The following is a 14,921-nucleotide window of genomic DNA, read 5'->3' on the forward strand; positions in this document are numbered from 1 at the left end:
ATAGAATTTTTCCAAATGTAAACAATTGTAAATAATATACTACTTTTTTTTCTCTGTTCCAACTGAACAGATGCCTGAAAAAATCAATATTGTTACACATTGTGTATCGTGAAAATTTTCTTTAAGTACTGCACATATTGAATATTATGTTTTTGTCAGATTACCAACCTCTAATTTTCTTCATTAAATGAAATCAGGTGTGCTGGTGATGGATTTTAACAAATCTATGTAAACCTATGTATAGATCTATGGTGTCAAGATAAAGTACTGCATATACATATTTGTGTATAATTAAATTACATGTTTTGTTGATTTTAAGTGAAAAAGTGATAATAAACAAAATTACATACGTAATTTTTCTGATTTTAGTGCACAATTTCAGATTTTAGTGCACAATTTCAGATTTTAGTGCACAATTTTGTTTATTTGCTGAGTTTAACATCAAATAAAATCAAATATTTTATATTAAATGCACCATAACTTTTTATTTTCCCAGTTTGTTAAATTCAGTAAATAAACAGTAATTATAATTGTGCATTATAATGTGCAGAAGCACGTTCACTTGTTTCATATGTTAACTTATTTTTTCTTAGAAAATCAACAAACCACGTAATTTGACCCGGAGCACAGAAATGTTTGTATACAACTGTGTACACATGTAAACGATGGAGAATGGCAAATACGAGTGTGAAATGTGTTTATAGTAGTGTCTCTATGTAATACAAATTTTCTTTCAGTTAAAAAATTAAACAGTGAGCAATAGACAAAGTTTTCTGGTCCTGTAGGTTAACTCTGTTTTTCTTTGGTTGGCCTGGAAATGTACAAAAACAAACACACACACACACACACCTACGGTAGTGTGTGAGAAGGCAGACAGACCTGAGTTCAGCCGTTTTGTGGCGGGAGGTGTCTCTGGCACTGGGCTAAATTGCAGCTGACAGATCAGGCTGGCCTTTGGCTGTCACTCTGCCAGCCCGCTGCCCAGTGGACAGGGCCACTCTGGCTCAGTCTAAATGCCAGCGGTGGCTGAGGGAGAGAGAGAGAGAGACTGGGCTGTGCCTGACTGCCTGGGTGGCTGCACAGGAACCACGCGGGCTATTGATTCCTCAACCTTCTATGGCTGATAACACCAGGTCTTCCAGATAAACACACTACACACACACACACACACACACACACACACACACACACACACACACACACACACACACACACACATGTACACACAGTGCTTTGGCCACCCCACTCACGCTCTCTCCTAACAGCAGGCCAGCCCACCCTGGTGATAAACCCATCAAGCTTCTTTTTTCAAAAACACAGTTATTGACCTTCACATTTGGACCAAAAAGCCAAATCTATGGAAGCACTTTTGCTCTTAAGTGACATTCTTCAAAAAAACAGTATTTCATTTTTGATGAAGTCTCTTTAAAGATTTCATATTACATTCCCAAAGCATTTATAATCTTTGCATGGTTTTTTGATGTTCAGGAAGACCATTTTATTTATCATTGACCCTTCTTTTTTTCAACTCTGCTTACTCGATTAATCACTTGATTACTCGATTACTATCACTATAGTCAACAGTGACAGCCCTAAATATTTATCTTTCTTGCTTTCAATACAAGCACAGAGAATGTCTTTTAATCCATTAGTGATTTCATTTGAAATGGTACAGGTGAACTAAAATTCTGGTGCATGCCTGTGAACAAGACACACTGTTTTTGAGAGGAACTGTGTGTTGCAGAGCAGTTAAAACTGTGCATCAATTCTCTTCCTGGGACAAAAATAAGAGTGTTACTACTCACTGCATAATCAACAGATCTGCCTGCTGGTTTACAGGTAGAACCCCAGCAGTTGAAACACCTGCTGTGAGTGAGAGAATCCACACAACTGCATAATCACCCTTTCAGAATTTTCATGACTAATAGCATTGTAACAAATCAGGCTTCAGAGCAGAGCTAGTGAGGAGCTAGTTTTTCCAAAGCCAGTTTAGAAACTAGATGAGTTACAGTAATAAGAATGATAATATAACAGTCCCTAAATTAACTATATCTACAGCACAACCACAATGCTATAGATCATATACTAGAGAGACACCAACAACTGGAACCAAATTCCTTGTGTGTGTCAACATACTTGGCCAATAAATCTGACTCTGATATCACAAACTTCACTACAGATACTGTGATACAGATATAGTATTACAGACTGTACTTAAGTCACTGCATTACAGACACCGTACTACAGACTGCACTACAAACACTGTGCTACGGATGCTATTTCACAGCCTGTACTAAATACGCTGTGCTATATATACTGTACTACTAAGTACACTGTCCTGTAGATACTTCTTTGTCGATTGTACTAATCACAAACTTCACTACAGACACTGAGTTATAGGTATTATATTACAGACTGAACTAAAGACACTGCTCTATAGATGCTGCACAACAGACTGCACTACAGACACTATGTACAGATATACAACAGACTGCATTGCAAACATTGTGCTATAGACACTACACTAAAAGCTGTACTATAAACACTATTCTAAAGATACTGTATCACAGACTGCACTACAGAAACTATACTATAGATGTTACATTGCATTGTATACTTCAGACAGTATTACAGAAACTGCCAATAAATCTGATTCTGATATCACAAACTTCACTACACAGTGCTACTGACCCTATATTACAGCCTGTACTAAATACACTGTGATGTATCTCCTGTACTACAGACTGCACCAGACATATAGATACTATATTACAGATTGTACTAAATACACTGTTATAGATACTATATTACAGATTGCACTAAAGACACATAGATACTATATCACAGACTGTACTAAGACTGCTGTAGATACTATTTCACACACTGTACTAAAGACCCTGCTATAGACACTATATCACAGACTGTACTCAATACACTGTGTTATAAACACTCTATTACAGCACTGTCTCTTTAATACAATCACAATTAAGGTAATTTGATTTCTTTTTATTGTTGTGGTTAAATAATAGTAATCCATGCATTTCTGTTAAATTGTACAACAAAATATATGATTATGGAGAGGTTATGGAGAGAGTAATTCAGTTGGATATGAGAAATAAAAGTTTTTTTTCTTTCGAAGTAAAAAGTTAGATCTTTGGGGTAAGAAGTCCCCAAGACAAGGGGCAAAGGCCCCCTTAAGCACACTATCTTAAATTTAGATGCTACTAAGAGGTGTTTCTTTTGGGGAATTAAAATTTTATTTAGGAGTCTGAGAATGTTTACTTAGCTAAATAAATCTTTTTAATTATTTAATTATAATAATTAATAAAATGATAATTGATTCTAGATTGCCAGCTTCATGGAGTATTTTACAACTTATAATGATATTTTTATAAAAATCATTATAATGATTTTAGTTAAGAAAACAGTTCTACATAGACCCATGAACATTCAAATAATGCTTTGCATGATTAAATGGGTTCTTTGCATCATTAAAAGGACCTTTAGCTATAAAGGGCTCTATGTTAAAAAGGGCCCTTCTTCTTATGATGTCAAGACTGCAACTCAGTAACTACAAAACAACCCTTTTGGTGTTATAAAGAACCCATTTCAAAAAGGTTCCACATTAAAAATACATTCTCCATCAGTCTGAAGAACCCTTTAATGATGCAATCAACCAAAGGGTTCTTTGAATGTTCCTGGGTCTATATAGAACCATTGTCTTTACTGTTTGGAGTATGTAGTTTCAATACTGTTTGTTTCAATTCTATATCTTGGAGGTGCCAGTACATTATAATGAGTTTGTAATGTGAGTGTAGCGAAGCAGACGTGAGCATTGTCCTCTGCTGTCTGCAGTGTGTGGTGTATGTTCTGACCTGCATGCTCGGCGTTCACATGGGCTTTAATCTCAGCTTCATCCACTCCTACGTATTCACACGAGCTGCAGCACAGAGAGAACATCCACTGCTCCTTATCCACATGCAGCGACATGTGGCTCACAAACTGGGCGTTCAGCTCCGTCTGGAAACCACACACTCGGCAGCTACACACACACAGGAGAAGGAGATGCATAGTGAGAGAAGTACACACATGGTGTGAGAGAGTGTGTCTCTGAGTATGTGTGTGTGTGTGTGTTTAAAGGCAGCACCAAATTAAGTCTTTGAACTTTAGTGTTTGAGTATGCCTTAATTCTTGTGGATGTGTAAGAGTAAGGTTGAATATTTTAAATGCCCATCCAATGTTTGAAGATGCTCAGCTTTTCAAAATGTTTTAATTAAGTAACTTTGACAGTTTAGTTATACTAATTAGAAACCTGTTTAGAAGTCTTAGGTTGGGAATAATGGCAAAAGCCACACAGTTTAGCCCCTTACTATGAGGTCAGCGCTCGTTGCCAAGCAAACTTTTCAGGTCTTCAGGCCATCTTTGGACCCAAAAACTGTCAAATCATTATAAGGCAAAATCTGCTCTTCATACCAGGGAGAACACATTGTTGAAGCTAATATATTCAGAGGATTAGCACATAGCTGTTATGTTTTCTTCTTTAATAAGTAAAAGCAACTCAAACATTACTCTGAAAAAGTCAAACGATGTCTCCAAACTTTTGATGGGCAATATGCAGTAGGCAATACGCAATAAGTTTGGCTCAGACAAAGAGAGAGAAAGCAAGAGAGAAAGAGAGAGAGAGAGAGAGAAAGAGAGAGAAAGATCATGCATTTTCAGCACAGATGTGTCATTATAATAAAGCCAGAGGAAAACAGAGCTTTTATAAAATTTCATATTTTTCATTTTTCAAAACTAAAAGCATTTCTTTTTGGTTACGGAGGTAAGGGTTCTTATTCCATACAGATTAAGGTTAGGGTTCTTATTCCATACAGATTACATATACATTATGTGGCCAAAAGTATGTGGACAGCTTACCATCACACCTATATGAGCTTGTTGGACACGGGCATCAATAACGACTTTCCCCTCCATCTTTGCTGCTATAACAGTGTCCACGTTTCTTGGGAGGCTTTGTACCCATTCAGTCATAAGGGCATTTGTAAGGTCAGGCACTGATTTGCATTCCCAAAGGTGTTCGATGGAGTTGAGGTCAAGGTTCTATGCAGGCCACTGGTAATCCTCCATGCCAAATTTATCATACCATGTCTTTATGGACCTTGCTTTATGTAAACAGATACAGAATAGAGGGTCTTCCTCAAACTTTTGCCACAAAGTTGGAAGCATATGTATTAACATTACCCTTCACTAAAACTAAGGGACCAAGTCCTGAGGCAGCCCCAGACCATTATCCCTCCTCCACCAAACATTACTGTTGGCACTATGCATTCCAGTAGGTAGCATTCTCCTGGTCTCTACCAAACCCAGATTAATCCATCAGACTAACAGATGGTGAAGTGTAAGTCTATTTCCGAAGTGCTCCGAAGTGCAGTGGTGATGTGTTTTACATCACTCCAACCAGGGAAAAAACAGAAGTTGATTTTTATGTTCTTCAGCACTCAGTAGCCCCACCCTGTGAGTTTGCATGATCGACTACTTTGTGACTGAGCTGTTGTTGCTCCTAAATGCTTCCTGCATGTATCAATAATAGCACTTAAAGTTTACCAGGGCAGATTCAGCAGGGCAGAAATTTCAAGAACTGATTTGTGGCAAAGGTGGGAACCTGACGCGGTGGTAATCTGACAGCGGCACATTTAAAGTCACTGAGCTTATTGGTACGACCCCAAGCTTGTCTACAGACATTACATGATTTTATACACCTGTTAGTAATGTGTGTGGCTGAAACACCTGAACTCAATAATTAGGAGGAGTGTCCACATACTTTTGGCTAAATAGTGTATGTAATACATAGTGAACATTATTATTACATATAGATACCTACATATATAATAGATATGAGACCTATTATTATTACATAGAACTTTTACATGTGTAATACATATGGGATACATTATTACAGGTATAAAATTCATATATAGCATTTATATGACCCCATTGTCCTTAAAATATATTAAAACAACCCTCTGTATGTGTATTTGTGACTGTTAATGAGAATATTCACCTGTAGTAGTAGGGGCAGTTCTTGCGCTCTCCTCCGTCGGAGGTCACTGCAGTAACGATGTGTTCAGTGTCTGTGCTGACCAGTTTGACTGAGTGGATGGTGAGATGCTGGTTTAGGTTGGCTCTGCACTTCGCTGCATACGGACACAAGTGGCATTTATACTTCCTCTCCTCTAAAATACAAACACGAGAGACACTGCTGTAGACAGTGTGACCACAATGTCAGAAGCACACACACATACAGACACTGCTACCTGACTACTGAAAAAAACACCTGGGAAACGGTGTATCTCTGTGTTTTCCACTATCCTACATGAGTGTAACGACTCTAATGGCATTTTCTAGACTAACACACACACTTTCTTTCATAATAAATTCAAGCCTTCCTCAACCAAAATTGAAGGATGCATAAAAATGTCTAACGCTTAATTTAGCATAATAGCCACTACTGACAGCACTCCCTCCCTTATAAATGTCTATCTTTGTTTCGCGGAGCTACAGAGGAGTTTTTGAGCAAAGACTTTCCTGCAAAAAAAGTTCAAGACATCCTAATCTGATGATCAGATGATTCTGAGAAATCTCAGATTCTTCTAGGATCAGACACCAACTGGAATATTGTATAATTGGAATATGTGTACTGTTGAACTTGTTAGTACAGTTAAAAACACACACACACACACACACACACACACACACACACACACATTCTTAATTTTTGATTCTTTAAGAAAAGACACTTGAAATGTTCGCTTTTAAAAATGTATATTGGTCCTTTTGCCCTGACAGAATATCAACAAATGTAAAAGGCAGCTAGTGTTTCAATTAGTGAACAAAAAAAAAAAACTTGACAAACATAACAACAAAATTAGAGTTAGGAGTTTTCTTCATTACAGCAATACATATAATTGTACTCAAATGTGTTCACTGCACTTTCAGGCCAAAGGAACAGGCACAATTAATAATTATACACAAATATTTTACAATTACGCTAATTTGCCAACAATCAATGCAAGTTTATTCACATTTAAATTAACCAAAGAGCTGTCCCATTATATTCCAAAAGTTTGCACTGATGTATTCTTACTCTACAAGGATCAGCAACCCAAACATTAAGAAGAGCCATTTTGTCAAGTTTCAACAAAAATCTAAATATCTTTGGAACCACAACATTTCATGTCCTTTTTATTGAAGTAACATTTCACCATCTTGGCTGTGAATACGTGCTAATGTCCTAGTACAGACTAAAAATATAAATGCAAACGCAAACTTTCTTTGCTTTGCTTTAAACTGTAGCTCAGATGTAGCCACTTTTCTCACATCTCAGGCAGGAAACGTTTTTCCGCAAAAGTAGAATAGTTTCCTGTAAAATGTCTTTCAGTGTTTGACTTTTTACGAAACTGAAGTCAGCTTGTCATCAGCCAGCTTCTTGTTTGAATATTCCTGTTCCACCTTAAATGGTACATGAGGTGCCAGAATGTAGCTAGCTATATAGCTAACTGTTGCACCATTTAAGGTGGAATGTGAAAATTTAAACAAAAAGCTGGCGAGTGAGAATCTGATTTAAGCTTCGCAACTTTTTAGTGTTTGACAGTGTCTTGTTGCAGATTAAACGTATCAGGAAACCAGCTGGAGTGATTATTAATGAAGATAATGTTCATCTTAGATCCTTCTCTTTGCCTTTTTGTTAGCAACTAGCTACACAAGACTGTTGTCTGCATAGCTATGTGCTTCAGGGTTAAAGGGTGAATAAGCAGTGATACAAATAACTTTAGCCAACTTTAAGACTATTCATTGTTAAAAAGCTTTATTTCACTGCAAAAGTGGATTATTTAATTTTTACCAAAAAATCTAATTCTGCTGTGGAGCCACGACAGAGCAGTAAAAGAGCAGCATGTTGCTGAACCCTGCTCTAGTGCATTAGATGGGAAACAGCTTCAGACTCTTTGTCGAAAACAGTCCCTTATACTGCGCATTAGAAACGTTTACAAACTCTTAATTCAACACACTTCAGATAATCAAACCTTTAGGAGCTTCTGAATCTGAGAATCAGGGGGTTGTAATTATAGCAGCAGAAAAATCAGTAGGAATGTAACAAATTAAAAACGGTTATCTGCACAATATTGCTCCAGTCGTTTAGGTCCGTTTTACCTAAAAATCAAAATAAGTGAAGACTAACAAAGTAAAATTTTCATTTCGATACGTATATAGCTTCCACACTTAAGTGTATTCATGCTGATAGATGTGCAGTAAGTAAACAGAAATAGTAAATATGGCAGCAAGCAGCAATGAGCGGGGCCAAGCACACATAAGCCCAAGAAGCTCTCATGCTCTTTGAGCTAATGCAGTTTGGGACTTCTAGGCAGAGAGGCTGAAAAGAAGTCAGATTTTATTGACAGGCATTCATTTGTCTTGAACAATGAGCAGGGGGCTTTAAACCTAATGTATGTTTACATTTCAATTTACTGATCTACAAAGGTTTGTAGAACATGCAAACGATTATCAACATGTCAAAAATACATGAGTAATGGTAAAATATTCGGTCTTAGTTGTGTTTGCAAAGTATTTTGTTTCTCCATGTTAAAGCCTTTGATAAGCATAACATAATGAGACCCAATGCACTCATAAGGGGCCCTTGCCATAGAGGAGCAGAAGGGGGTCAGAATTGGTCTCAAGGTCTCCACATGTTATGAAAATTAATCAGGGACATTCACCAAAGACGTCCACCGTGTTTTATTCAGATTGACCTTTTGACCTTGGTATAATAAGCTGTAGTCTTTAAATGAAAAATTTAAAATACCAGTTTATGATAAAACATGTAATTACAAAGTTATTCAGATCAGTGAACTGAATCAAATGGTACCATGTGTTTATCTGTAGACTTTGTCATAACATTGTAATATCATTTTTAATGATTTTTAGGGTTTTTAACAGCTGATGCGCCCCCTAAAGGTCATATCTGGACAAAATTTTGCATATCTCGCCTAAGTCTCAATTAATACAAGTACTCAAAGTTTTGAGATGATATGAACAAAGACTGAGTTATAGCAAATCAAGCTAGCAATGCCATGGCCACAGTGATTAATTGACTGACCAAAACCATGTTGAGTGAAAATGCCTTCTTGAGACTAAACTCTAAAAGTTTGGATCAAAGCCCAGAGACTAGTTTGAAAAGCATGGTTTTCAAACAGGTAACGATTACCAAAAAGCTGTGCATTTTTGTAATAAACATGCAATGGTAACATTGTTTGACACAATATATGGCATAAGATTCATACATAGTTTGCATCAAAAATAGTTATAATATATTAATAACATGTAATAATGTACTAATTTTTATGAGTAGCGCACCCCAGTGGCCAAATCTGTTGAAAATTCACTGGTTGTTAGGAAGTGGTTACATAGAGAAACCATTCAAGTTTCATGATGATTGGTCAATGTTAAGCCTGTCAAAAGCCTGCTGAATGCTGATTGGCTGATGGTGGCCATAAATTTCAATGTGTCAAATTGTCCTTACAGTTTCACTTATAGTCTGCCTAGTAGATGCTACCTGCTAAGTCTCAGCTCAAACAGATGCACAAATGCTGAGAAACAGTTTAATGGCAATTCCCCCGCCCCCTAATGATGTATGTCCACCGAAATTGATAGGCTTCCACGGAATCTTGGTATCAATATGCATTTCAAATTTCAATGTTTTTGGCTGAAGCATTCTTGAGTTATACAGTTTTAAATTAATTATTTATCATATTGTTTAGAAAAGTCAAGATTTTTTTGATAATTATTAAGGTTCAGACTCTCCTTAAACTTTTTGACACTAGAAACATGAGGATTGAGTGAAAATCGTAGGACTAGCTTGCAAAAGTAGGTTTTGCACATTATGCAAATTAGCAAAACATCTAAGTGGACAGAGCTAAATGGTCCAAATTGCAAAGTTATGTGGCTTGACCCAAGGAATCAGGCACAAAAACAATTTTGTCTTTACACATCATGGTGTAGGAGTTATGAAGCAAAACGTGTTTTGCTGCTCTATAGCGCCCTCCTTTGGGCAATCAGGGTCATTTTTGTTGCCTGGCGATATGCACATAAACATCAAGTTTGGTGTCTCCAGGACTTATGGTCTCTTCTCCACAACGTTTTTCAGGAGAAAAAGAAGAAGAATCCGAGCAAAAACAATAGGGTCATATGCACGGTCTGCTTGGACCCTAATAATAGCCTCTGGTTTTTTCTGACCTCATGTGACTTCTCTATAGCTAGACTGAGGCAGGTCAGCTGTCTATGTGTCTGCTTAGACTGATCTTGTAGGACTGTGTGGGCTGACGGACCCAGGACCAGCCTGGCTATGCTGCGTTCCAGCTTAGGCTACGGTATGGCTCAGTAATTAGCCCCCAGCACTTTTCCCACTGAGGCTAATCAGACGCATAATCTCTTTAAAGGAAGGGTAATCCAGTATAGTGGACCTTATTTACTTACTTGCAGCATTAATACAGCTTACAACAACATGCAGAGCCAGCTCAGAGCTCATACTGTACTCAAACAGGCGTGTGGGTGAGGTGATGAAGGTCTGTCAGTGTGGGCAAAGGCTAAACGGGACTTTACATTAGGGGTGGACTCACATTCTAGTGTATTGCGGATGTCATCAGTATCTACAGTATTTACACTGACTAACTACATGTTTCACTACAAAGTGAGCATAATTAGGCTTGCTAAATTGGATTTAGTGCAGTGAAGTTTCTAAAATACTGAATAAAAATCATTTTAATTGTAGATGTATTAATATTACCATTGATTTTTTTTGTATATAGCATTACAGATTCTTTTTTGTCAGTTTCAACTTATTAAATCTCAGACAAATGAAATATTGTGATGCATATTGTGTACTGTGAAAATATCCTGAAGTACTGTGATATGATATTTTTACCACTCACTCCTACTTCACATAATAAATAATAAATAATAGATCCATATAGCAGTGGTTTTATATATGTTTGAAATATATCAGAACTGCACTGATTGTTCAAATGTTTGTAGACGCCTGCTTCTTCAACGTTTCTTCTGAAATGTTGGGCATTAAGAATAGTTTGTCCCCCTGTTGCTACAGTAACAGACATTACTCTTAAAGCCTTTACACTACATACTAAAACATTGCTGTGGAGATCTGATTGCATTACGGCTTGACAGACACTCTAGCCAATGCTTGGCATTGGGTGCACCAAGAAGCTGAATTCATCAATTAAAAGAAAGGTCTGGCTACTTCTGGACATGCACTGTATCTTATTTATTTCATTCTTAAAATGCAGCTTTGAATGATCTTTGAAGTCTTTAGATCAAAGTGTCATTAAGGTTGTAAAAAACATTTAATCAGGTGTCTCCAAAATTTTGACTGCTGCTGCATGTAAGACAAGTATGTGTAATACATCTTAAAGTGCTACTCAATGTTTTGTTGGCATTTCTGTTTTGATGTTGGTTTTTAGCAAAAAAACAAACAAACAAACAAACAAAAAAAAAAACCAACAGAGCTATAGAAATACCTGGACTTTCCAAGCTGACAGACAAGTTCTTCAGTGTGCTGCTCTCTGATGGTCAGAGCACACTGGGCTGTTTGTTTACAACATTTTTTTTTCCAGACTTACTTTCTTCCAGACAGCTCTGTCTGGTTACTATTGCAGGCCCAAAAAGAATACAAAATAAATTTTGTGTGTGTGTGTAAGTGAGTGTGTGTGTGGTTGCTCACCTGTGTGTAAGGAAAGGTGTCTGGAGAGGGTTTGCTGGCGGCCGAACACTTTTCCACACACAGAGCAGGGGAAGAGCTGTTCGTTTATCCTCCACTGAGCCAGGCCATTCCCCGCCTCCCCAAGAGCCTTCTCCGAGTCTGCAAAGCACACAAACACAAAACACCTTCAGTTAGCCCAATGCTAAATTTACACTAGAGCTCTACTAAAATTTTGAACCAAACATGAATATAGCCCGGGAAACTTCTCTGACCGAGTCTGACACAACACGACCTCACAGTAACCTGACAAAATTCTGTCTGAATCTGACTACAGCCAGACAAAATTCTGTCTGATCTCAAAAGCAGCCCCCCAAAAATGCTGTTTGACCCTGAATGTAGCCCAACAAAATTCTATTCAAACTCGACTGCAGCCCAAGAACATGCTGTCACTGAACCTGACTGTAACCTGAAAAAATTCTGTCGGAACCTCTCTGTAACAGGACAAAATTCTGTATGAACCTGATTGTAACAGAACAAAATTCTGTCTGAACCTGATTGTAACAGAACAAAATTCTGTCTGAATCTGACTGTAACAGGACAAAATTCTGTCTGAACCCGAATGTAACAGGACAAAATTCTGTCTGAACCTGACTGTAACAGGACAAAATTCTGTCTGAACCTGAATGTAACAGGACAAAATTCTGACTGAATCTGACTGTAACAGGACAAAATTCTGTCTGAACCTGACTGTAACAGGACAAAATTCTGTCTGAACCTGAATGTAACAGGACAAAATTCTGTCTGAACCTGACTGTAACAGGACAAAATTCTGACTGAATCTGACTGTAACAGGACAAAATTCTGTCTGAACCTGACTGTAACAGAACAAAATTCTGTCTGAACCTGGTTATAACCTTTCAAAATTCTGTCTATACTTGACTGTAACCTTTCAAAATTCTGTTTGAACCTGACTGTAACAGGACTCAAACTGCACTGCATTACATCTGCATTACATCTAAACAGGACTGGTTATGCTCACTTTATAAAGAAACATGTAGTCAGTGAGTGTACTTGAAATACTGATAGTATCCAAATTATGCTCAAAAAAGTATTCTGTGACATAATTTATCACAATAATGATAGAATATTGTTATATTGCCCAGCTCTGATTCAAACCCAACTATAACACAAAAATCTGTCTAAACCGAACCTAGACCAGCAGTTTTACTCACATTCATTTTCGAAAGTGCATCGGCTTTATAAAGTTCTGTGCCAACAATTCAAACAACTCCAGCATGCCAGAACAAAACTGTTTAAGATCGTAAAAGTAGGGAGGAAGGCTAAAGTAGAAGGAAAAACCTAAGTGGAGTAGATGCAGGATAAAATCAATGAAAACTGGCTTCGAGAAACCTGAACATGAAATGTGATTCTGACTTTGCCCAGCAAATATTTGGCAAATGATACCTGAACTGGACAAAACCCTGGTGTGAACAATAGAGGGCTGTCAATTTTGGACAAATATTTCAGACACAAATTCACACATCAAATGTATTCAAATGTATTACAGCTGACAATTTCTGAACCTGGTGAACCCAATTCACAAGGCGATTCCAGTGCTTCAGCTCCAGTACATTCCACTTCTCATTTCATTTGAATGAGACGCAAAGTCTTGTCAAAAATCCTATATTCATGAATGGGCATTTTTAAAGTGGCCTTGTCTTCTAGCAGTGAAATCTGTAATGAAGCCCGCACTCACACTTGTCTCTAGCACTTGCAGTCTCTTTTATCTGAAGTTCTTATAACCCTACTCATGCTCATCTAATTGAGCTAACAATAACAATAACAGGCAGTGTTGCTCAATATATCATTTGATAATCATTGTTGTGACATTGGCCTTTGTAATATTGGTATAGCAGAAGTTTGCAGTCTGCACCCATGTGTCACAAGGCCTGCAAAATTATTTACATTTTCTATTAATATTAGCCTCTTTCACCATTAGCTGCACTAAAATCCCCAGCATGCACTGCAACATAATGTGCGCACTGACCCCCTTCCCCCAGAAACAATATATGGGCCAGCGATTACACAAAAAGAAAAGATTCCTGGTGTCTAGTACAGGGTTCTAAAAACAAATGGGGACATTTACGGAAGTTCAACAGTTATCTGTAGACAGTGTAGTTTGTTTTATATATTTTATTTCAAAATTATCTTTGAATAGTCCAAGTATTGATGCTAATCACTAGGGGTGTAAATCTGACCGACATGAAACCTCAAATTTCACTGCATTTCGGTTTATTTTTCTACGATTTGTTGAAAGCTTGTTGAATATTTTGTTCCAATCAATTCTAAAAATCATCTCAGATATATATTATGATATACACACACACAAACACACACATATACATTTTCTAAACCACATATCCTTCTCGGTCGTGGGCTGCGGGTGGGTTGGATGCTGAAGCCTATCCCAGCTGTCACTGCGTGGAAGCCAGGATACACCCTGGACAGGTCGCCAGTCCATCGCAGCGCTATATTATGATACATTTTGCAACATATAAATAGGCACTGGTGAAACAATGGCATGATGTGGTTGAAGACCAAAACAAGCCACACGGATTACATGAATATCTTTAGTCACCCATGGAACCCATCACCTGGGGATGTGACAGGTTACAAGGCTCACATGTGCATTGCAAGCCGCTCCAATATCAGTATTGCAATGATCAGTATCACAATATTGATATATAAGCGGAGTATTGTGCCATCCTATCCTTGAAGCAGTTGCAATATGTAGCTAAAAAAATGCAAAGTGGCATTTTGCCCATATTGTACAGACAATAACATCCAACCTCCTGATTGCTCAGAGAGTTTGAGGTCACTGTGGTGAGAATCAGGGCAAAGACGCAACAAAGCCAGACCAGTGTCGAACAGAGCCATGGTCAAAAAACCTCTCTCCTCTACTGCTACAGGCCTGAGACAGAGACTGAATGAACAAGAGCTAGAGTGAAATGGACAGACAAAAAGCGTGAGAGAGGGAGAGAGAGAGAGAGAGAGAGAGCAAGAGAGAGAGATAGCGAGAGAGCTGTACTCCACAAGGAGACAGACAGAATTAACCTTCTGATGAAGGTGGTTGGCTTGGCGTCAAATTAAAATG

The 14,921-nt window shown here is 37.7% G+C and overlaps 1 protein-coding gene across 6 annotated transcripts in view; it reads right to left on the bottom strand.

Moving 5' to 3' along the window:
• znf827 (zinc finger protein 827) overlaps nt 1-14,921 on the bottom strand; it is a 113,392-nt gene that overhangs the window by 14,422 nt on the left and 84,049 nt on the right. For all 6 annotated transcript variants that reach the window (XM_037538480.1, XM_037538479.1, XM_037538483.1 and 3 more), the window contains exons 9-11: nt 11,789-11,926; nt 6,062-6,233; nt 3,876-4,042 (exon numbers count right to left, since the gene is read on the bottom strand). In XM_037538480.1, the coding sequence (XP_037394377.1) occupies nt 3,876-4,042; nt 6,062-6,233; nt 11,789-11,926 (477 nt within the window). The remainder of the gene's footprint in view (nt 1-3,875; nt 4,043-6,061; nt 6,234-11,788; nt 11,927-14,921) is intronic.

This window comes from Pygocentrus nattereri, chromosome 5, assembly GCF_015220715.1.
Source record: "Pygocentrus nattereri isolate fPygNat1 chromosome 5, fPygNat1.pri, whole genome shotgun sequence".
In the NCBI taxonomy this organism is placed as follows: Eukaryota; Metazoa; Chordata; class Actinopteri; order Characiformes; family Serrasalmidae; genus Pygocentrus; species Pygocentrus nattereri.